The 24571-nt window shown below is 39.6% G+C and overlaps 2 protein-coding genes across 2 annotated transcripts; both read left to right on the top strand.

Moving 5' to 3' along the window:
- Positions 1-19008: 19008 nt before the first annotated feature.
- On the top strand, positions 19009-19899 carry LOC138849514 (uncharacterized). The gene has a single exon (XM_070073238.1). It carries the CDS (start codon positions 19009-19011, stop codon positions 19897-19899), a length of 891 nt encoding a protein of 296 aa, XP_069929339.1.
- A 5-nt stretch (positions 19900-19904) lies between these two features.
- On the top strand, positions 19905-22836 carry LOC108176401 (uncharacterized; the record flags this gene model as incomplete). Its single annotated transcript, XM_070073237.1, is given in 2 exon segments — positions 19905-21198; positions 21285-22836. Coding segments are annotated over 2 exon segments (2796 nt in total), but the record flags the coding sequence as incomplete, so codon positions are not given.
- Positions 22837-24571: the final 1735 nt, after the last annotated feature.

Here is a 24571-nt window from a genome sequence, read left to right as displayed (position 1 = left end):
AAGAGGGATAACGTATTAAGTTGTTCATCAACAGTCAGGGCAAGGGCTGATCAAGTCACCGTTCCTCATAGTGATCATTGCACTTTAAAAGGTTTCCTTTTCAGTGCTCAGTTAGTTGTCACCGATCAGGGAGAACATATGATATTTGTCCCTTTGGGACTGGCTTATTTCACTCAGCATAATGTTTTCCAAATTCCTAACAGGGATCACTTCTCAGTTAAAATTTAAACACCTAAGAATAATTGTGTGTTAATTACAGAGTTCAACCAATAGTACTAGAAAAAAAAGTACTAAAATGGATAAAGTATTACATTGTACATCGACAGTCGGGACAAGAGCTGATCAAGTCACTGTTTCTCATAGTGTCCATTTCACTTCAACAAGTTTCCCCTTTGGGAACTAACTCAGTTAGTTGTCACCAATCAGGGAGAACATATGGTATTTGTCCCTTTGGGACTGGCTTATTTCACTCAGCATGATGTTTTCCAGATCCCTCCATCTTGTTGCAAATGTCCGGGTTTCATTGTTGTATAGTATTCTATAGAGTACATGTCCCATAATTTCTTTATCCAGTCTACTGTTGATGGGCATTTGGGTTGGTTCCAGGTCTTAGCTATTGTGAATTGAGCTGCAATAAACATTAATGTGCAGACTGCTTGTTTGTTTGCCAATTTAATTTCCTTTGGGATATTCCAAGAAGTGGGATGGCTGGGTTGTATGGTAGGGTTATATTCAGGTTTCTGAGGAATCTCCAGACTGACTTCCATAGTGGCTTGACCAGTTTGCATTCCCACCAACAGTGGGTTAGTGTCCCTTTTTCCCCACATCCTCGCCAGCATCTATTGTTGGTAGATTTCTGTATGTGAGCCATTCTAACCGGGGTGAAGAGAAACCTCATTGTGGTTTTGATTTGCATTTCCCTGATTGCTAGTGATCTTGAACATTTTTTCATGTGTCTGTTGGCCATTTGGATTTCCTCTTTTGAAAAATATCTTTTGAGGTCCTTGGCCCATCTCTTAAGTGGGTTGTTTGTTTTGATGTTGTGGAGTTTCTTGATCTCTTTGTAGATTCTGGTTATTAACCCTTTATCTGTTGCATAGTTTGCAAATATTTTTTCCCATTCTACAATCCCAATTGTTAATTTTGGCTTTGACTGACTGTGCCTCTGGAGTATTTTCTAAGAAGTCTTTGCTGGTGCCTATATCTTGCAAGGTTTCTCCAATGTTCACTGATATTTGATGGTGTTAGGTCATAGATTTAGATATTTAATCCATATTGAGTGGATTATCGTGTAAGGTGTAAGGTAGGGGTCTTGCTTCATGCTTCTGCATGTGGAAATCCAGTTTTCCCAGCACTATTTGTTTAGTGTACAGCACTCTGGCCTCAGAATCAGCCCTTAAGGCATTTGGATTTGGTTAAAAATCCCATGAAAGTTTCACAGGCATGGAAAGCCAAGACACTGTGGTGAAAAAAAAATGGCCTAAATGAAAGATCTCTGTGAGTGAGATCCCAGAGGAAAGAATGGGCCATCAAATAAGGCAGTACCTTTCTCTGAAGGGAGGAGAGAACTTCCACTTTGACAAAGCCTTGTCTAAATAAGTTCGGAGTTGGTGAACTCTAGAGGCTTCCATAGGCTTGGCAGCTCATGACAAGAGCCTCGGGTGATTACTGATGTCATAAATAAGATTATCAATTATTAAATCAACATGAGTCACTGTACACCTGCTCCCCATGTAGGATCTCTGTCCTTAATGTGTTGTACTATGCAAATTACTGGTAAAACCACTACCCAAACAATACTGTGTGGGTGCAGTCTGTTGAAATGTTTATTTAGTATATACTAAGTTGATCTGTATATAAAGATAATTGAAAATGAATCTTGATGTGAATTTGGATGGGAGAGGGATTGGGAAATGAGATGTTTGTGGGTGCAAGGGAGGTTTTGGGGGGAAAAGCTGCTATAATTCAAAAGTTGTACATTGGAAATTTATATTTATTAAATAAAAGTTGAAAAAAAAAACAAAAAAAAACTCATAGAAAAATAAAATTCTAATGTAAAACTTGTTAAGATTTACACTGTCATTTCTTAAATACCTGTTCTTTTAATTCTGTATTTTCAAGAATTGAATAGCCTATGTACACTAACAGCCTTCGGATACTTGCTAATAAGAAATACTTTAAAAGATGTGTATGTGGATTTTCTTCTGGAAAATTGAAGCAAAGATGCTAAATGCCCTGTTTTCTTTCTCAATAAACAGAGTGTGTGTCTTTCTTCAAAAACAAAACAAAGCAAAAATAGTAATAGTGAGTGACTTCAACACCCCATTCTCATCAATGGACAAATTATCTTGACAGAAAGATACTATCAAGCAAATAGACATAACAAACTGTTACAGGAAATTTCATTCAACAGCTACAGAATACACATTTTTCTCATCAGCACGTGGAACATGTTCTAAGATAGACCACAAATAAGGACACAAATAAAATCTCAGAAACTTCACAAACATTGAAATCATACCATGTATCTTCATAGACCATAAGGCATTAAACTAGAAATCAACAGCAAGAACAACAGAGCACTCATGAATACCAGGATATTAAATAGCACGCTACTGAAAGGTTAATGGGTTTTTTCAAGAAATTCTCTCCTATGCTGATGTCTTGGAGTGTTTCCCCTTCATTTTATGCCATAACCTTTGTAGGCTCTAGTATTAAATTTAGTTCTTTGATCCATCTTGAGTTGATTGTTGTATATGGTGAGAGGTATGGATTGAGTTTCGTTTATAAATACATTTCCATTTCACAAGCACTATTTATTGAAGAAATTATCTCCAGTCTCTGGGCTGAGCATTTTTGTCAAAAATCAATAGCTGTATGTATGTGGATTGATTTCTTGGCTCTCTGTTTTATTCCATTGTTCTGTGTATCAGTTTTTGTGCCAGTACCAAGATGTTTTACTTACTACAGCTTTGTATTATACTTTGAAATCAGGTATTGTGATATGTCCAGCTTGGGTTTTCTGGCTGGGGATTATTTTGGCTACTAGGTGTCTTTGGTGATTCTATATTCATTTTGGCATTGTTTTTTCAAATTCTGTAAAGAATGTCATTGGTATTTTGATAGGTATTGCACTGAATCTGTAGATTTCCTTAAGTGGTATAGACATTTTAATGATATGGATTCTTCTAATTCATGAGCAAGGGATATCTTTCCATTTTTTGCACACTTGATGATTTCTTTCATGAGTGTTGGATAATTTTTGTAGAGATCTTTAGTTTATTTGGGTAGATTTTTTCCTAAGTACTTAATTTTTGTGTGTGTGGCTGTTGTGAATGAGATTTCCTTTTTTTTTTTTTTTTTTTTTTTTTTTGACAGGCAGAGTGGACAGTGAGAGACAGAGAGAAAGGTCTTCCTTTGCCGTTGGTTCACCCTCCAATGGCCGCCGCGGCCGGCGCGCTGCGGCCGGCGCACCGCGCTGATCCGATGGCAGGAGCCAGGAGCCAGGTGCTTTTCCTGGTCTCCCATGGGGTGCAGGGCCCAAGCACCTGGGCCATCCTCCACTGCACTCCCTGGCCACAGCAGAGGGCTGGCCTGGAAGAGGGGCAACCGGGACAGAATCCGGCGCCCCGACCGGGACTAGAACCCGGTGTGCCGGCGCCGCTAGGCGGAGGATTAGCCTAGTGAGCCGCGGCGCCGGCCGAGATTTCCTTTTTGATTCTTCTTTTAGTGAGTTTGTCATTAATGTATTCAAAAAGCTATTTTAAAGGTGTATTTATTTATTTGAAAGGCAGAGTTAGAGAGAGAGAGAGAAGAGAGAGAGACAATCTTTCATCCTCTGGTTCAAAACATTTGACATAATCTAGCACAATATTTCATTCAGTAGAAAAAGAAAAGAATTCTGGCACACTGACAGTACAGTTTCTATGTTTCACAGTTGGTGTTTGTGGTAAACTGTCAACTGTAGTAACCTTGAAATCTCAAAACTATATACTCTTAGGTTATAGATTCTCAGGTAATTTATTTATTACTTAAAATGTATACATGCAGTAACATTATTTAAATGATTATATTGTTTTAAAATACAAACAGGAATAGAATATATTCCAACAGATTATTGACTATTTCTTATTCAATGACTGGGATGCTGAAAATTAAGAATAGGTAATCTTGTTTTTTAATAAAGCAATTCTCTTATCTCAGCATAAAATTAGCTTCAAAATATATGATAATTCACAAAAGTCATTGATATTCACTTAACTACAAATTATTATATCATTAATAGCATTCTAACATTGCTTTAATATATAGATAATTATTTATTTGAGAGGCAGAGACACAGGGACGCCCAAACGTAGAAAACTCTCATTGCCGATTCACTCCCCAAATGTCTACAACAGCTGGGACCAGACCCGGTCAAAGCTGGGAGCCAGAAACTTAATCCAAGCCTCTGATACAAGTGTCAAAACTTCATTACTTGAACAATCAATGCTGCCTCCCACAGTCTGTATTGGCAGGTAGCTGGAATGAAGAATCAGAATCAGGAATTGAACCCAGTTTTCCAAAATGAGATGTGGGCATATTAGTTGGCATCTTAACTACTAGGATAAATGCCCATCCCTAAAATAGCTTTCTTCAAAACTTTTCAGTATTTTACAAATACCTCCAGTGTTTATATGTTTTAATTTTTATGAATTCTTTTAAACAATAAAGGGTAGATAATTCTAAGCTTTCTAAATTTGGAACAAAATACGAGTTTTTGAAATCAATATGCTAAAGATATATTAGTGTGTTCAATATATTATAAAATAGTGTAATAATTATCAGGGACTTTAATTTGTAAGAATGGCTAATGAGCAGTTATAAAATGAAAGAAATAGTTGTATTGGTTTACTAGACCATACACACAAATCATTTAAATGTGTTTTGTTTGGAAAGTTTTAGTTAAGAAGATGATATTTTTTCAAATGACATGGTAGCCTTTAATATAGTGGAAGAAAGTCTTCTTTTTCTCAGAATGACTTGCATTTGTTCTCACATAATCAAACAGTAGAATAAAGCAAGCAGAAAGAAAGGAGAAGAAAGAAAGCAAAATAGTATTTCTAATTTAGAATGTATATATTATAAATGTGACTCATTTTCCAAAAGCATTTCATTGAGTATCAACTAAAACATGACATCCCTACCACCATTTGCAGATGTATGGTGGTGGAACAAGAACTGAAATTAAAGTTAGAGGACCTGTTCAAGAATATCCGTTAATCTACTAATATGATTTTGGGTATGTTGTGAATTCTTCAATTTCAGATTATTCATATTAAAATGAATATAATGATAACCCTTGTTCTTGTTATCACCATGTGGAATCAAGAATGCATGAATGCTTTGTAATAATAAAACCTGAAACTGTGATTTCTATTAGGAATTTTACCAACAGTAAAATTAATTCATCAATTTCTCTACTTATGACATTTGCATATTCTTCATAATCAAAAGGAAAAAAAAAACAGATGGCATATGAAAAATTTCTTACAGGGAAATAGCTGGCTTAATGATGTTTGGAACATAAAACTCATGACACATTTAGATATAAAAAGTTCCATAATTGTATGGTTGTTTTGAGTATTAAAGGAGATAATAGATATATGATTAAAATTCAGCGATTTCTCCCTTGAATATATGTAGTGCTTCTTGCTCAATCAATGTTTAATCTTTAATGAAGAATAAACCTGAATATTAATTAAACAAATATGGTTGAGTATGAAAAGCCATTTAAAAAGTGCCTTCAGTATTTTGGTTTTGTTTCATTTTTAGTAGAAACAGAAAAGAAATACTAAGAGTTAACTGGCTTATGTAACACTTTGAAATTTGTAACCACCCCTGTTCTCAGTTTTTTAGTTAGGATCCTTCAATGGTGTGATTTTCCAGGAACATTTCTTTTGAAGGCCTTCAAACTTCTTTTTTACCTGAAGTGTGAATTCAGATGCCTTTATGTTATGTTGCATCATAAAAAATTTAAGAATACCAGCTGGACCCAAAACCTGCTTAGACTTTTTACTGAGTCTGTATTCTATTCTTTACCTGATTATCACCCTAGCAAATTCAATTTATGCAAAATAAAGAACTTGCAATGAAAGAAAATACAATTTAACAGTACTTAAAATTACCTGAGAATTTAACTTAAAAGCATGTATATTTTAGTTTTGTCAAAAGAAATGAAATACACATAGAATTGCGTAATCTCCTCCTGATAACAAAGTTAATCAGTTAATTATTGAATGAAAAATATCCAGCTCTTATCAAGTTCACATTTCTACGGATGTCTAAAAATGACTCATTTTAAACACAAATTGCTTTTACATAATTAACCATAAAATTGGCTATGGACAAAATAGTACATCAATTATTAAAAAAAAAGTCATTTTATTCTCATAATATTCCTGTATAAAACTCTCAAAAAATTGCACTTTTTACTGACATTGCCTTTTAGATTTCACTTACTGTATCTGTGGAGTCATCATATATGTTCTCCAGTGGTAGAATTTACTGAGTATTCCTCTCTCAAATCACACTCTTGGCAGTGCATTAGTATCTATGGTCAATTAGTAGATTTACGAATCTACTAGATTTTAAAAAATAGTTTGCTCAAAGGCACTTAGAAAATGATTGATGTTGTTGAATGCTTTGAGTGAAATCTTCCATTGATTCAATCACGTCACAATAGCATGGTTGTCTAGTTACTACTTGGCAGAAAGCTTAGATTTCCACTTTCTCATTATCCTTTTTAAAGACATTCTTATCCCCATCCTAACGTGGCACTAGCTCCAAGAATACTCCATAGCTTATTTGATAAATCTGAACCTCAGAGTGATAAAGTACATGTTAATGGTCACATAGCTATTTGGTAACAACCTTCATTGGAATTCAATTGCCCAGTGTCCAAATAAATTATCTTTGCTTCTTCATTGCCTCATGTTAGTGGGTGATGCTTTATTATTAAAAAGAATGCATAGCTACTCAGCAACAAACAGTGTCCTAGATCTTTTTCCTTGACATGTGATTTATGTAGGGACAAAGAAGAGAGAAGCGATGCAGAAATGAAATGTATGAAATGTGATAGAATTGGTCATACATTTTCTAGCAAATCCCAATCTACAACCCAGACTAAAATTAGAAGTCAAAAGGTAGAAGCATTGATCTACTTAAATGTATATAAAATATATATTTTTCACCTTTACCGTACAGTTGTGTTCTGTTACCCAGATGCAATTTCTAGAACTTATAGCTTACACCAGGAAAACCTTATTTTTCTAACTAAAGCATCTTATGTGACAAATAGTATTCTTTATTTCCCACATTTCTTGATTACACTATACCTTTACTTTGGTGGGGGCAGAGTTAGGATTTATTTATTTATTTTAATCAGACCTACAGAGTGAGAGAGGATGAGAAAGAGATGAGAGAGAGAGAGAGAGAAGAGAAGAGAAGAGAAGAGAAAAAGAGAGAGAGATCATACATCAGCTGGTTCACTCTCCAAATGGCCACCATGGCCAGAGCTGGGCCAGGCCAAAGCCAGAGGCCAGGAGTTTCATCTGGATCTCCCACATAGGTGGTAGGGGTCCAAACTTTTGGGTCCATCTTCTGCTGCTTTTCCTAGGCCATTAGTAGGAAGCAATTGCAAGTGGAACAACTGAGACACGAACCAGTGCCAATATGGGATTCTTGCATCTTAGGCTGTAGCTTTATACATGATGCTACAATGTCTTAGACACACACACACACACAACACCAATATGTTTACTGTTCAGATAAAATGCCACATTTTCTAGTTTCAAAGTTATATGTGGTCCTGAAACTTAGTTGTAGACAAATAAAATACCAATGGAGCTATTAGATCAGATTTTCTGGAAGTCTGGAAAAAGAAAAAAATCTTGGTGAAGATTTTAAATCCTCTGTCTAGCATTTCTACTTTCTATTAATCTTCCTAATGTCAGTAGTCTCTCCTGTATTATCCATTCTCAATTCCACAGCTATATTTGACATTTACAAATGCAAATGGGATGATCATATCACTTCCTTGATTAAACACCTTCAATCGTTCTCTATCACACTTGAGTTAAAACCCAAGTCCCTAAATCTGGCAGACAAGCTATGTGTCAGTCTGAACAGTTTGCATTTAGAACTTCTACTCATCTTTCATTCTGTGGATTTACTAGACTGTTGAACTTGTTCAGATTTTCAAATGCGTTGGGATCCTTTCTATTCACTTTGCCTGAAATGATCTTCCACAAATTTCTGTACAGAAGGGTCCCTGTAGTCAAAGTCACCACTTTAGAGAGAATTTCCCCAAGTACTCAAGTACTCAATCATTCTTTATCCTTTCATATTGCTTTCATTCTCAATATAGAAGCGTACCCTCTATTTTACTATGTGTATTCACTATCTACTCTCACAATAGCACATTATTCTCTGCTGAATATTAGAAGCTGGTGTGCATAATATCATCTGGTACCCATCATTTTGTTTTTGTTGTTGTTGTTTTAGAAGTCAATAAATATATATGATTTTATGTTATTTTATTCAATTATAAATTCAATCCAGGAGCTATAATCTAAATCTATTTCAGTTTTACAATGTCAGTTTTACCGTAGCTCCTTGCCTTTACTCTTTAATTCATCTCAGAAATCATCATCATAAAAGAAGTGTAAGACATCCTATCTGTTTACTTCAGTATTTTTACTTTATACGGGATACTCCAAATGTTTGTAGAAAAACTGTGTAAAACAACTTTGGGTGAAGACATGAATATTTATTCTTGCAGTTACGTTCTGGTGAAGACGTCCATGCCCCATATCAAAATATCTGGGTTTGATTCTTCGTTTAAGCTCCAGCTTCTGATCCCAGCTCAATATTAATGTAGAGCCTGGGGGGCAGTTGTGACAACTCAAGTAATTGGATTCCTAACATCCTTGTGAGAGACTTGATTGAATTCCTGGCTGCTACTTTGTAATTGGCTTGGTGTTGGCTAATGCAAGTGTTTGTGGAGAGAACCGGCTGATGGAAGCTTTTTCTCTCTATTTGCCTATCTGTCTCTGTTTTTCTCTGTCCTTGTCTCTCAAATAAATCTGCAAGAATTAAAAATCTTTTCTTGATATACATTTTATAACAGTAAATATGCATATTATGACAACACTATGTATGTGTTTCAAAATTACTGTGACAATATAAACACATGTTTATAAAATGTTAATTCCATTTTCCACAATTTTTTGAAGTTATTTTTTAGGCTTTCAATTTGTTCATTATTTTATGAGCTTTTCCAGTATATTAAATGCATGGCCTCTCAATAGAGGCCATTAGTTATATGTGTATCATTGAATTAAAAATATAGTTTCATATTTGTGTTTAATTTCATACATTCTATTAAATTCCTTTTCCTTTTTTATTCTTCATCTTTTTCTTATTTTATTCTTCATACTCAGAGCTATGCTTGTGATATCTATCTTCAATGTTTTAAGCAAATTAAATTAATTTCTTAATAATGCTACCTTAGATTTCATGATAGGCAAATTACACATTATAATTTATTTATCTAGTTACTAAAATTTATTTTTAGGGAGCAGACATTCAGCCTAGCACTTAAGATACCTGCATCCCCTGTTAGAACACCTGGGTTCCACTCATTGGTACAACTTCTGACTCCAGTTTCTTGCTAATATGGATCCTGGGAAGCAGAAGGGATGGCTCAGATATTTGGGTTCTAACCACCTATGTGAGGTCTGCATTGTGATTTTGGCACTTGGGGCTTTGGGTATTTAGAAGATCTCTCTCTCTCTCTGTCAGTCTGTATGTCTCTGTCTGCCAGCTCAAAAAAGATATTATAAAAGCTAATTTGTGTCTAATTCTGCCCAACAATTATAAATGATCATTTTTCACATTCAACTACTATTTATAGCCTCTTGATCCTGGATCTGTGCAACCATAACTTCAAAATGCTGCTGCACAGATGACACAAAAGGACATCTGTGCCCTGATGTTAACTTTGAACAAAACTCTGACAGAGCAGATTTAAGTCATTAGACCCTTTCTACTCCTCCAAAGTAGGATTTGCTGTTGGAAAAGCTGAAGAAACAAATATCATCCAGTAAAAAGAAAGAAAATAGCTTTATCTTCAATCACAGAAAATGCCAAATTTTAAGGGAATGTATTTATACAACCTGAAAAGCTAAGACATCAACAGGTAATAGAACAAGCCATTAACCTTGGGCTATACCTTGTTTGGTGCTTAGAATGTCAGTTTGTTTCAAAATTATTAAAAGTTTATTTTTCTGCCAACCTTCAAACACTAGTCTACAGATAAACTTCATAGCATTTTTTGAAGAAAATATATCATGGCTTTAAAAAGGCATCTGGATTTTCAGGTCAGTAGAAAGATAAAGGAAATTACATGTGAAGTAAGACCCATATGAAGGTCACTAGCAATTTTCTTTGATGTTTTTCCCTAAAATTAAACTCCAAGTACTATAAATAATCATCATGAAACCTGAAGGAAATACTGCTTACCTAATGTGGTGACCCCTGAAATGACATATTGCATGTAAGTGATACTTCTGTCTAAGAAGTAGGGCCTGAAACATATGCTCGTGTTCCAGGGGAAAAGTAAGATACTGTAGTGTGAAACGGAGCCAGTGAAAAATAATTTAGAAGCATCAAAACTGTTTGCCTAAAGCAGAGAATCAACTGTTTTTTAGTTAATAGTTTACTCTGTGTACTAAAATGGCATTATTAATTTTTAAAACAGGCATTTACATTTTGTGACTAGATATTTGTATTTATATGCTTAATAAGATATACTAATCATTTCATGAAAATAAATCTTCCCATTCCTTCCCAAGCCATGTAGTTTGTTTTCAAAGAATACCTTCTGCTATCATTTTTGGCGTATCCTTCCAGAGTGTTTCTATCTGATATGTAAGGTTAGAGATGTCTAGCAGCACCTGCTTAGCAAAGTGCAACCTAGGTGCAGCCCTCCCATGATTATGATGTAGAAGATAAGCTTATGTTATACATTCAGTATCATCAAATTTGTCCTCACATGCATCTTTTAGTTTCATTAACAGTATTTTATGATTGATTCATAGCATTGTATACATAAAGTTATATCATTTTGGCAATTTCATGTTTTCATTTACAGATATTCGAACACTTACTTAACCAATGTTATTTATTTTTAATTGGTGAATAAAAATTGTAAACATTGTACGTAATAAGATATATCTTGATATATCTGTATGTATACATTAGCTCTAAATGGAGCTAATTAATATATGTATTGCCTCATATACTTATCTTTTTTATGTGGTGAAAACACCTAAAATCTACTCTGTTGGCAATTTTTAATTAGACAGCACTTTTCTTAGGTCCTCAAATAATGACCCTGTCCTTTGTTCTAGACCCTGAATAGCCCACTTGGGGCCTTATTCCTTTGGAATCACAGCCTATTCTCTAACATCAATGGCTCTACTCCTGAAATCATACTATGTCATACTATGCATCTTCTTGGACCACAATGGAATTTGTAACCGTAAAGCTGTATAGTTTGGCATACATCCCTTTGGACTTACTTCTAAGGGTACATTTTTTAAAGATTTATTTATTTGAAAGACAGAGTTGCAGAGAGAGATATAGAAACAGAGAGAGAGGTCTTCCATCCACCGGTTCACTCCCCAGATGGCCACAATGTCCGGAGCTGAGCTGATCCGAAGCCATGAGCCAGGAGCTTATTCCGGGTCTCCCACATGGGTACAGGGGCCCAAGGACTTGGGCCATCTTCTACTGCTTTCCCAGGCCATAGAAGAGAGCTGGTTAGGAAGAGGAGCAGCTGGAAATAGAACCAGAGCCCATGTGGGATGCTGGTGCTTCAGGCCAGGGCTTTAACCCACTGCACTGCAGCGCCAGCTCCGGGTACGCTTTAAAAACTTGTCATGGGATTCCAAATCCCATTAAACTTGGTGGTAAAAATGTCGTCTTAAGTGTTAAAGTGATCATATTAAAATATTAGGATTAAGAATTAAAGTGATAATATATATAGGATCAAGTGCCTGGTATTAATAATAGACAGTATTAAAAAGGGGGAGTGTCCCAACACAGGAAACAGTCCACACAGCAGATTCATAGAATGACAATCACTTTAAGTAACACTCTGACCTCAGAATTACCCCTTAGGGCTTCCTAGTCTGGCTGAAAAGCCGGGAGAGGGCATTTCAGGCATGGGAAGCCAAGACATTGTGGCAAAAAAGTTCTACATGAAGGATCTCTGTGATACCCCAGTGGAAGATAGTAGCCATCAAAGAAGGATGTACTTTTCCATGAAGGGAGGAGAGAACTTCCACTTTGCTTATGGCCTCGTGCAAATACTGACAGAGTCTGTAGTCTCAAAAGGCTTCCATAGCCCAGGCAGTTCATGTTATGAGCCTTGGGTAGTCACTGATGTCATACATAAGAGTGTTCATTGCTACATTCACAATAGAAGTCATGGTGCACTAACTCCCCACGTAGGACCTCTGTCCTCAAAGAGTTGTATTATGAGAGTTAACTGTAAAACCAGTTCTCAAACAGTTTTTTGGTTTGTGTGAGTGTGTGTTTATGTGTGTGTGTGGAAATTGTTGAAATCTTTACTTAGTATAGAATTGGTCTTCTGTATACAAAATTAATTGAAAATGAATCTTAATGGAGAATGGCACTGGGAAGGGGAGAAGGAGGAGGAGGGGTGGGAGTGTGAATGGGGGGGTAGGTATGGTGGGAAGAATAACTATATTCCTAAAGTTGTACTTATGAAATGTGTATTTCTTCAATAAAATAAAAAGTAAAATATAAAAATTATAAATGAAAAAAATACAATGATAAATTTTATTTATATTTGGTTTAAAGATTTAAGAGAGACAGCTTCCTTTTGCTGCTTCACTCATTCCCAAAATGTCCTCAACCTGGTCCAGGGCTGGACCAGGTCAAGTAGACACCAGTACTTGGGCCACCATGCCCATTATCATGAGGCTGTGTTGGAAGGAGAGTATCCAGTACTTTACCAGGCACTCTTACAGGATGTGGATATGTCAAGCAGTGGTTTAACCCACACTGTCACAATGATTGTCTCATTAAGTGAAGTTTCCATGATTTATATTAGAATTCTTGAACTCACTTCCCTCTTTAACTGAAATTTGTATCCTTGAACTGATGGTTTCCCAATCCTACTATCTACAAGAAATGGTAACCAACATTCTACTCTAATATTTATTAATAAGTAGACATTTGATAATTGTATATATATATATATATAATAAAAGCCATACATTACAAGCACACAATTAACATCTTATTGAATGGGGGAAAGTTGAAAGTTTTCTCTCCAAGATCTAGAGTAAGGAAAGTATATCCCCATTTACCACTTTTATTAAACATTGTACTAGAAGTCCCTACCTATACCAATTAGATAAGAAAGAAAGAAAGAAAGAGCATCCAAATTGGAAAGAGAAAGTTAAACTGTCACTTATTTTACAGATGATATGGTCTTAAACATAGAAAATCCAAAATAGCCAACCAAAAAAACAGAACTAATAAACTGATTCAGCAAAGTTACAAGATATAAAGTCAATACTCAAAAATAATCAGTACTGTTATACATGAGTAGTGAATCACCTTAAAAAGAAGTCAAGAAAGGAATCTCATTTCCAACAGGTATAAAAATAATGAAATACTGAAATAAATCCAATAATTGTGAACAATCTCTACAATGAAACTGTTATTCATTGATGACAGAAGTTGAAGAGGACACACACAAAAAGGAAAGGCGTTCCTTGTTCATAGTTTAGATAAATTACATTTGATAACAGAACTAAAACTTGAAAAACATTCCAGCCATTTCACATAAATAAATAAATGAGCAAACAAACAAACATCATTGAGAAATTTATTTTCCTAGATGAACAAGGCAAAGTTTAATACGTATTTCCTTTGCTATAAAATATTGATTAGCTTTGGACAATTTCCTATTGAGATATTTCTCTTTTCCTAAGCCAGTTATATTATCAAATTTATCTAATTATATAGATAGATAGATAGGTAGATTAACAATAAGACTTTTGCCTATGAATCCAAGTTATTTTTCTCATAGCCTTATTTTTACTTTGACTTTGTGGGCTTTTATGATTTCCAAAATGTTTTAGTCTTGTGAAGTCATATTTTTCAGATTTCATGATTTTTGAATTTGTGTTTTGGAAGCAAAAGGAAAAGTTTTCTTTCACCCTGACAAGGTTTACTGGGATGAACTGACAACAGATTAAACTGGAAATACGTAAATTTATTACTTTCACAGAAGCGATCACAAAGTGTGATTACCCACTGGGCCAATATCATTTTGAAGAGGAAGTGGAAAACACACAGAATTCGGATGATTTATAGTGGAATATTAAATTATTTCAGTTGGGTAGGAGAAATATGCAGTGACTTAGACAAAAATTTTGTCTATATAAAATTTTGTCTTCAGGACAGATAATAAATGTCAATGATTCTTCTTGAAATTGTGAATGAGAGGGGCCAGCACTGTGGCGTAGCAGGCAAAGCTGCCACCTGCAGTGCCGACATCCCATGTGGCTGTGGCCTGGGAAAGCACCGGAAGATGGCCCAGGTGCTTGGGCCCCTGCACCCTCATGGGAGACCCAGAGGAAGCTCCTGGCTCCTGGCTTCAAATCAGCCCAGCTCCAGCCATTGTGGCCATTTGGGGAGTGAACCAGCAGCTGGAAGATCTGTCTGTGCCTCTGCCTCTTCAAAGAAGGAGGTACCTTTCTCTGAAGGGAGGAGAGAACCTCCACTTTGACTATGACCTTGTCTAAACAAGATAAGAGTCGGAGAACTCAAGGGGCTTCCACAGCCTTGGCAACTCATGACTGGTGCATAGGGAGATTACTGATGCCATAAACAGGAGTGTCAATTTGTAAAGTCAACAACAGGAGTCACTGTGCACTTACTCCTCATGTAGGATCTCTGTCCTTAATGTGCTGTACATTGAGACTTAATGCTATAACGAGTACTCAAACAGTATATTTCACTTTGTGTTTCTATGGGGGTGCAAACTGTTGAAATCTTTACTTAATGTATACTAAACTGATCTTCTGTAAAAAAAAAAAGAAGAAATTATTAATTCCCAACTTGAGTCTCACTGGGATTAAACATGACAATAGGTCTGATCTGATTTCATCATCATTTAAAAAAAAATCATCTATTATTTTTCACTTTATGTTTCTGTGTGGGAGCAAACTGTTGAAATCTTTACTTAATGTATGCTAAACTGATCTTCTGTATATAAAGAGAAAGGGAAATGAAGCCTCATGTGAATGGAAGGGGAGAGGGAGTGGGAAAGGGGAGGGTTGCGGGTGGGAGGGACATTATGGGGGGGAAGCCATTATAATCCATAAGCCGTACTTTGGAAATTTATATTCATTAAATAAAAGTTAAAAAAAAAATCTCCTTATGGGTTAATGGCATAGTCAAATTTTATTTTCCTTCCTGATTCAGTATTGGTAGCTTGTATGTTTTTTAAGAATCCATTCATTTTTCTTAGGTTGTCGAATTTGTTATATATAAATGTTCACATCAGTCTGTTATGATCTGTATTTTTGAGGATCAATTGCAATGTCTACCACTGTGGTGGAATGAGAAGGCCATGCCAAGATGGCCGCTGGCAAGTGAGCATCAGTTACTCAGGAATGGCTTTGAAACCCACCAGGCAACAGAGCCTGCCTGGCAACAGGCTGTGATTGGTTGGGGCATAGACTGCCCCTTGACCGGATTGGCTGGTCTTGACTATATAAGCTGTTGTACTAACTGAAATAAATGAGTCTGCAGGCTGCTTGCCTCAAGCCCACTTTCACCTGAAAAAAAAAAAATATTTTTTTTTAAAGAAATTGTGGATAAGGACTAAACAGACAATGTGTGTCAGAAAATTCTATCCAGGTATGTTGGCCAACTTCAGTCTTTCTTTCTAGATATGAGTTAAGTCTGTTCTGGCTAATGAAATTTCAGTAAGAAGTTCAAAGGCAGTTGTGTGCGTGTTTTGGTAAATCTAGTCAGGCAGGTAAGTGAACTTTGCAGTAAGTATTTACCTGTGTTGAGAAGGGAGGGACAAGAAATTTGAGAGGAATTTGATTCTAAAAAGTCTACTCAGGCCTCTTATAATGTCAAAGCTCCAGCATTGCAGTGTCTTCTCAGTGCCAGCAGTGTCGTGTTTATAAAGGTTTCTCTAACTAAAATATCAAGGAAATACTAAAATACCTCCCAATATTTTATGTGATTGACTTTGAAATATTTTCTCCATTATCAATTTTCAGTATCTGTTGTGGGAATACAGTTTTTATTAGTTTTTTTTTTTTTTTTAAAAGCTCATGTGTTCCTTTCCAACCTCAAACATATATTTTGGGGCTTAAATATTAATACTTCAAGTATATAATATTTTAAATGCATTTGAGACGCTTTCCATAGTGTCTTTTTAAATTCATGTTTTAAGCATGCATATGTCACATATTCATATCATGAATTTGTGATTTAATATATGGTGACAACTTCTGCTTACTATTATTTTCTTTTCAGAAATGTCTGTTTTCCTCTGCTTTTTATTTTTTCCATGTGCAACTTATAAATAACCTGCTTATTTCCCTACTCCCTTCAATCTCATTATTTATTCAAGGAGTCTTCAAAAAGCTCATGGGAATTGAATAATATGAGAAATATATACATGGATTTTGAAATGTCATGCTATAAATAATATGTATTTGTATTGTATATATTATATTTATTTTATTTATTATTAGATGCAGAAAGGGAGAGAGAGAGAAAGAGAGAGAGAAAATCCTGTAACGCATTCCAATTCTCCCACGTCAGTGACAGGGACCCAACTACTAGAAACATTGCTGATTCCCAGGGTATATAATTTCAAGAAACTGGAGTTAGGAACAGGAGCCAGGTAACAAAGCCAATTTGGGCTGTGTGCCCCACAAGGGTGTTTTTACTGCTAGTCTAAATGTCCACTCCCATTTTGGTTTCATTCTATTTTTCCATGAACCTTTGGAAATCACCTTATATTAGGAATTTGAGGGGCCAGCGCTGTGGCACAGCAGGTTAACGCCCTGGCCTGAGGTGCCGGCATTCCATATGGTCGCTGGTTCTAGTCCCAGCTGCTCCTCTTCCAATCCAGCTCTCTGCTGTGGCCTGGGAAAGCAGTAGAGGATGGCCCAAGTCCTTGGGCCCCTGCGCCCCGTGTGAGACATAGAAGAAGCTCCTGGCTCCTGGCTTCAGATCGGCACAGCTCCGCCCATTGCAGCCATCTGGGGAGTGAACCATTGGACAGAAGACCTCTTTCTGCCTCTCCTCTCTCTGTGTAACTCTGACTTTCAAATAAATAAATAAATCTTTAGAAAATAATAAAATACATAGTATATACTTTCACACTTAGAAACTTCTAGACTGGGCAAAGCTAATGCATGGTGATAAAAATCAGACAGTGGTTGCCTCTGGGAGTGAAGATTGACTGGAAATGAGAGTGTCCTTTTTGACATTATATTAATGGTCTATTTTTTACTGTAAATTGAGCTTACACTAACTAAATGGTACAATTAGTTTATTGTGTGCCAAAAAATAAGAAAAAGATGCATGATCAAATATTGACCTCTAATGAAGGCATGCATAGTGAAATATTTCACAAGACACATACTGATGTATATGTAATAAGCAAAAAAATGAATGCAATGAGAGATGAGTAGATGAAAGAATATATCATTGAAGGGAGCGGCCGAGAGCCACCGAGAGCCACCCTAAAGGTGGCCTTGATAAGATAGAAAAACAGGAACTTTGACCCAGTACTTTTCCACTGACTATACTTCCTCACTGCTCAACGACCCCCTCCCCTTGTCCAAGCTTAACAAAGAAACCACAAGGCACGTAGGGCACGTAGCCACCCGTTCCTCCTCCTCAATGACCCCCTCCCCTTGTAGTTGCCCAATGAACTCACGCCACCCTATGGTATGTTAATTTTGTGGTTTTGCCCCTTAAAAGCTGTGTGAGATAACTGCTCGGGGCTCCTCTCTTTCTCGCTGCTTGCGGCAGCAGAGGGCCCATTTCTGCAAATGAAATAAAACTGCCTCTTGCTTTTTACATTGCCTGGTCTGGAGTCTGTGTATCTGGGGTCGTCACAAAAGGGCACCGCTTTTGGGGTCCTTCATTTGGGGCCTCGTCCGGGATTTGGGAGACCCCAGACTCCCACACTCCATCGGCCTGACGGAGGTAAGTTTGCTTACTTGTATATGTTTGTAATCGTGGTTTGTACTGTTTGTCCTTGTCTGCCAGGGTGACATGGAATCCATCCTGGGGCGCCTGTACAGGCTCAGTATTGACAGTATTGGACCAGTGGGGGAGACAGACGTGTCCTGAGACCCCTGGTCCAACCCTGGAGGACGCTCCAGTGGTGGTCTGGGAAGAGGGGAAAGAGAACATTTCCCTTCTTCCAGGGGAGAGCCTGGCCAGACGGCCGCTCCCATCTGAAATTTTAGTTTCGTTTTTGTCTTGGTCTGTTGCTACACAGCTTGTGATTTGTGTTCTGTGTGTCGCTGTTTTCTGTCATTCTTTGTTTCTTACTGTCTCCCCCATCTGTCATCATGGGGCAACAATTAACAACACCTTTGAGCCTGACTCTAGGACACTGGAAGGAGGTTCGAGAGATCGCCCACAGGTTGTCGATGGAAGTCCGCAAAAAGGAGTGGGTGGCGCTTTGCACCTCCGAATGGCCCACTTTTGGTGTCAGGTGGCCGAAGGAAGGAACCTTTAACCTTGACTTAATTTTGCAGGTTAAAGACAAAGTCTGCTGTAAGGGTGGAGGGGGACATCCAGACCAAGTGCCATATATCACGGTGTGGGAAGACTTGACCTGGAAACCCCCGCTTTGGGTTAAGCCTTTCCTCACACATGGAGACATCAAAGACCGTCAGCAGAAAGATAAGGAGGAAGTTGGTGGGGGTCCCAGGCCTCCCCCGCTTCCCTCCTCAACTCCCTGATCCCTGCTCCGGCAGGAATCCCAGTGCAAGGTCCCCCGCCAACCTCCGATCTCTATCCCCTAAAAGAACTTCAACCACTGAAAACAACGTGTCCACCCGTCCTTTCAGATGGACAGGAGGACCTCCTCCTTTTGGATCCCCCACCGCTATACAACCGTCCGGCATTGAGGGAGGTGCCTCCCTCTGCCCCGTCCCCAGACTCAATGGTCCAAGAATCAGGGGGACCACAACCCACTCCCCTACGAGACCCATCACCGCCAAATACTCGCCTGCGCCTCCGCCGAGAGCAAAGGGAAGGGGGGATTATTGGGCATCCCAGGCATTCCCATTGTGTTCGGTGGGGGGGGAGCTTCAGTATTGGCCATTCTCCATGTCAGATCTCTACAACTGGAAAACCCACAACCCCCCATTTTCGCAGGACCCTCAGGCCCTCACAGGCCTGATTGAGTCGATTCTGTTAACCCACCAACCCACTTGGGATGATTGTCAGCAGCTTTTACAGGCCGTCCTGACCACGGAAGAGCGGCAGTGGGTTTCCACAGAGGCCCGCAAAAATGTGCCGGGGGATGATGGCCATCCCACTCAGCTACCTAACGAGATTGATGAAGTGTTCCCGCTGACTCGACCAAACTGGGACTTCAATACGGCAGCGGGTAGGGAGCGACTCCGTCTCTATCGCCAGGTTCTCCTGACAGGTCTCTGGGGTGCAGGAAGATGCCCCACCAATTTGGCCAAGGTACGTGCGATTGTGCAGGGTAGTGAGGAAACTCCGGCAGGATTTTTAAGGTCCTGGCCACTGTAGTTGCAGGGTCAAAAACAGGACTAGACAAGGGCAGGCAAGACAGGGACCTGGGAGACAAACGGAGACCGAGAGTGGAACGAGACCAGTGCACCTACTGTAAAGAAAGAGGGCATTGGGCTAGGGACTGTCCGAACAAGGGACGGCCAAGACCCCAGCAGAGAACTGCTCCGGTCCTGTCATTGGAAGACAACGAATAGGTAGATCAGGGCCAGGAGCCTCCCCCTGAGCCCCGGGTAACCCTGAAAGTGGGAGGCCGACCAGTCACCTTTCTGGTCAACACTGGAGCCCAGCATTCAGTTCTTACCACAGCTGAGGGCCCTCTCAGTTCCAAGACATCATGGGTCCAGGGGGCCACCGGAAGAAAGTTGTACAAATGGACTACTGAGCATAAGGTTGACCTGGCAACAGGGCGGGTCACGCATTCGTTCTTACTAGTGCCGGACTGCCCATACCCCCTGCTGGGAAGGGATCTGCTCTCAAAGGTTGGGGCCCAGATCCATTTCAAAGACAAGGGAGCCACAGTAGTCGGCCCAGCAGGCCAACCCCTCCATGTGTTGACCCTTCGGTTGGAAGACGAACACCGCCTTCATGAGTGCCCCCTACCAGCTCAACCCCAAGTAGCATCTGAATGGCTTACTAAATTCCCCTAGTCTTGGGTGGAGATGGGAGAAGTAGGGCTTGCTGTCCCACAGCCCCCGGTGACAGTAAACCTGAAGCCCACGGCCACTCCCGTATCTATCCGCCAATACCCTATGGCTACGGAGGCAAAGGTCGGAATTCGGCCACACATACAGAGACTAATAAAACTGGGCATATTGAGACCTTGTCAGTCACCTTGGAATACCCCTTTGTTACCAGTCAAAAAGCCTGGCTCCAATGATTACAGGCCAGTGCAAGACCTACAGGAAGTAAACCGTAGGGTTGAGGACATTCACCCTACGGTACCTAACCCGTACAACCTGCTGAGCACCCTGCCCCAGACCCGAACTTGGTATATGGTGCTTGACTTAAAAGATGCCTTCTTTTGCCTAAGACTGAGTCCCCAGAGTCAACCTCTCTTTGCCTTCGAGCGGAAAGACCCGGAGACTGGGTTTTCAGGACAACTAACGTGGACCAGGCTTCCCCAAAGGTTCAAGAACTCCCCTGCACTGTTTGATGAAGCCCTACACCAGGACTTGGCAGATTTCCGGTGGCACCCCATGCCATCGAGGCCGTCATCCGCCAACCACCAGACAGATGGCTCTCGAACACCAGGATCACCCACTACCAGGCCATGTTGCTCAACCCTGAACAGATCCGGTATGGGACTGCTGCCTCGTTCAACCCGGCCACCCTGCTTCCTGAGCCGGGGTCTGAATCACAAGTCGATCATGACTGCCACCAAGTGTTAGCCGAAGTGCACGGGACCCGAGAGGACCTGACCCATCTACCCCTGTCAAACGCAGTCACCTGGTATACGGACGGAAGCAGCTTCTTGCACCAAGGTGAGAGAAAGGCAGGGGTGTCAGTGGTGGATGGGGAAACTGTCATATGGGCCTCTGCTCTGCCCCCAGGGACTTCGGCACAGAAGGCTGAACTGGTTGCCCTCACCCAAACGCTCCATGCCAATAAGAATCGGAGGGTAAACATTTATACCGACAGCGTCGCTCTAGTAACACAGTCATCTGAAACCTCAAATAACCCTGGGTGGTCATATTCGGAGCAAGATGTGACAGCCATCCAAAGACTGGGAGGCGTGTACAATGACCAGCGTAAGGTCTGGGAGATCCAGGGGAAAACAGTACTGCCAAGAAAGGAAGCCAAGGACCTCATAAAAGACCTCCATAGATGGACCCACTTGGGGCATAAAAAGTTAAAGGCCCTACTGGGCAGAGAGGAACTAACCCACTTCATAATAGGACTGGACTCATTAGTAAAACAAGCGACAGAATCCTGTGTTCCTTGTGCAAAAGTAAATCCAAAGTGTATTAAAGTACCAGAGGGAGCAAGGATGTGAGGGGCATGCCCGGGAACGAACTGGGAGGTGGACTTTACCGAGATCCATCCCGGTAGGTATGGAATTAAGTATCTCCTAGTATTTGTAGACACTTTTTCCGGCTGGACAGAGGCTTTTCCGGTAAAGAAGGAAACAGCGCAGGTGGTGGTCAAGAAAATCCTGGAAGAAATCTTTCCGCGGTTTGGCCTGCCTAAGGTACTGGGATCCGATAATGGGCCGGCCTTTGTCTCCCGGGTAAATCAGTTGGTGGCCAAGGTGCTGGGGATTGATTGGAAATTACATTGTGCTTATAGACCCCAGAGTTCAGGACAGGTAGAGCGCATGAATAGAACAATTAAGGAGACCTTAACCAAATTAATGATGGAGACTGGCACTACAGACTGGGTCGAGTTGCTACCAATGGCCTTATTCTGGGCCCACAACACTCCCTCCGCGTTTGGGTTAACTCCGTATGAAATATTGTATGGGGGTCCTCCCCCAATAGCTGACTTGTTGGGGCCCAGCATTGACTCTTATGCCAATTCCCCTAGTTTGCAGACCCAACTGAGAGCTTTGCAACTGATTCAGAGGCACATGTGGAAACCTCTAGCAGCAGTATACCAATCCAAGTGCCTTACAGTGCCACACCCTTTCCAGATCGGAGATTCAGTTTACGTCCGCAGACATCAGTCCAGGACCCTCGAGCCGCGTTGGAAGGCGCCCTACACCGTACTCCTAACAACGCCGACAGCAGTGAAGGTGGACGGAATCGCGGCTTGGGTTCACGCCTCTCACGTCAAAAAGACATCAGAAAAGGAGGGGAGTTCGAGCAAGGACACAAGTGAACCGTCGAGATGGGAACTCCAGCGCACTCAAAATCCCCTCAAGATAAGACTTTTAAAAGCTGCCTAATGTTTGTAATCATTAGCCTGTTGCCTGTACTGCTTATAATTCGCCCCAGTCTCAGTCTCACCCTATCCAGTTCGTCCCTTTCAAACCCCCACGGGCCACAAAAGCTCACTTGGGAGGTGATCTCTCCTTCGGGTAGCGTGGCCTGGTCGACCAGCGACACTCGGGTACCAGGAACGTGGTGGCCTTCTCTCCACCCAGATGTATGCCAGATAGTCCTGGGACTAGATTCCTGGGATCTACCCGATCAGGAAGATATCCCCCACAACCCCTTGCCAACAGCTTTAACAGTAGCAGGCGCACAAATTTTAGGATTAAAATTAGTTCAAAGAGAAAATGGGGGAATGAAGGGAGCAACCAAGAGCCGCCGAGAGCCGCTCTAAAGGTGGCCTTGATAAGATAGAAAAACAGGAACTTTGACCCAGTACTTTTCCACTGACTATACTTCCTCACTGCTCAACGACCCCCTCCCCTTGTCCAAGCTTAACAAAGAAACCACAAGGCACGTAGGGCACGTAGCCACCCATTCCTCCTCCTCAATGACCCCCTCCCCTTGTAGTTGCCCAATGAACTCACGCCACCCTATGGTATGTTAATTTTGTGGTTTTGCCCCTTAAAAGCTGTGTGAGATAACTGCTTGGGGCTCCTCTCTTTCTCGCTGCTTGCGGCAGCAGAGGGCCCATTTGCACAAATGAAATAAAACTGCCTCTTGCTTTTTGCATTGCCTGGTCTGAAGTTTGTGTATCTGGGGTCGTCACAAAAGGGCACCGCTTTTGGGGTCCTTCATCATAAGGCAAGTATATTAGAATTTAATAGGACAGTCTAGGTGTTCTAGTGTTCTAAGGCCACAACACTGGCCTGCATCTATAATTTTTGTGATAACATTTTGTTTTGACAGTCAGAGTTAGACAGTGAGAGAGAGAGTGATAACACTTTTTAATTTAGATTATAGTCAAAGGCTTAATGCTTCACTAAACAAAAGAGAGCAACAAAGGAAAAGTAAAAAGACCATAGCTAATTATGAAATAGGTGTGGGTTGTATGCAATGAAATGAAAAGATACGCAACTTTACTCTGATAACTTTTAAATAGCCATTATGAGAATGGCTGCGTTTTAGTATAGTCACTGAAAGTTGTACAGTGTCCCACTCCTACCAATAGTGGATCAGGGAAAACCCAACAGACTAAAAAGTAAAACTGCTGTCCTTTGTGGGAATTTTCCAAGTGACATGTCTGTTTTTCAATATTTTCAACATTTTTTCTGTTACTCCAAATTAACTCCAGTTGTTGTAGTTAATTCTTTTTAACTGTATTAACTTAAACACTCTTCTTTATTGTACAATGAAGACTGTGTTCTATTATCTTTCTATCATTCTTTTTTGTCTTAGTCCAGAATCTGAAGGAAATAACTGCTTAAAAAAATACAAGCCCTAAAAAAGTACCTGCACCTCTTTCTATCACAGGGCTATCTCCACTTACACAAAATTGAGGGCCACAAGAGAAAGACGTTTATTAAATTTACAACAGTGTTACAGTTATTAGTTTAATATTGTTTAACTGTTGCTCCATTAAAACATTGAAGGCACAGAATTATTTTGCCAAAGTCTAGTAAATTTTGCTTTATAATTTCAAGGAATCAATCAAGTAGGTTTTATTGGCAAAAAAAGATGAATCATTTGATTCATAATGCATTTTGGTCATCTTTACTTTCTAAGGACACAGTTTGAAATTACCTAGTAATATGTATTGATTTCTAAAACTGCAAATTTTTCTCAATTTGATTTTGGTT

Source organism: Oryctolagus cuniculus, chromosome 4 (genome assembly GCF_964237555.1).
Source record: "Oryctolagus cuniculus chromosome 4, mOryCun1.1, whole genome shotgun sequence".
Classification (NCBI taxonomy): Eukaryota; Metazoa; Chordata; class Mammalia; order Lagomorpha; family Leporidae; genus Oryctolagus; species Oryctolagus cuniculus.
Note: the sequence above shows the minus strand (reverse complement) of the source record. Positions and strands in the feature narration are given on the sequence as shown.

Excerpts from the sequence above, each read along its gene's own strand:
- LOC138849514 (XM_070073238.1), top strand. The coding sequence starts at position 19,009 with ATGGAGACATCAAAGACCGTCAGCAGAAAGATAAGGAGGAAGTTGGTG.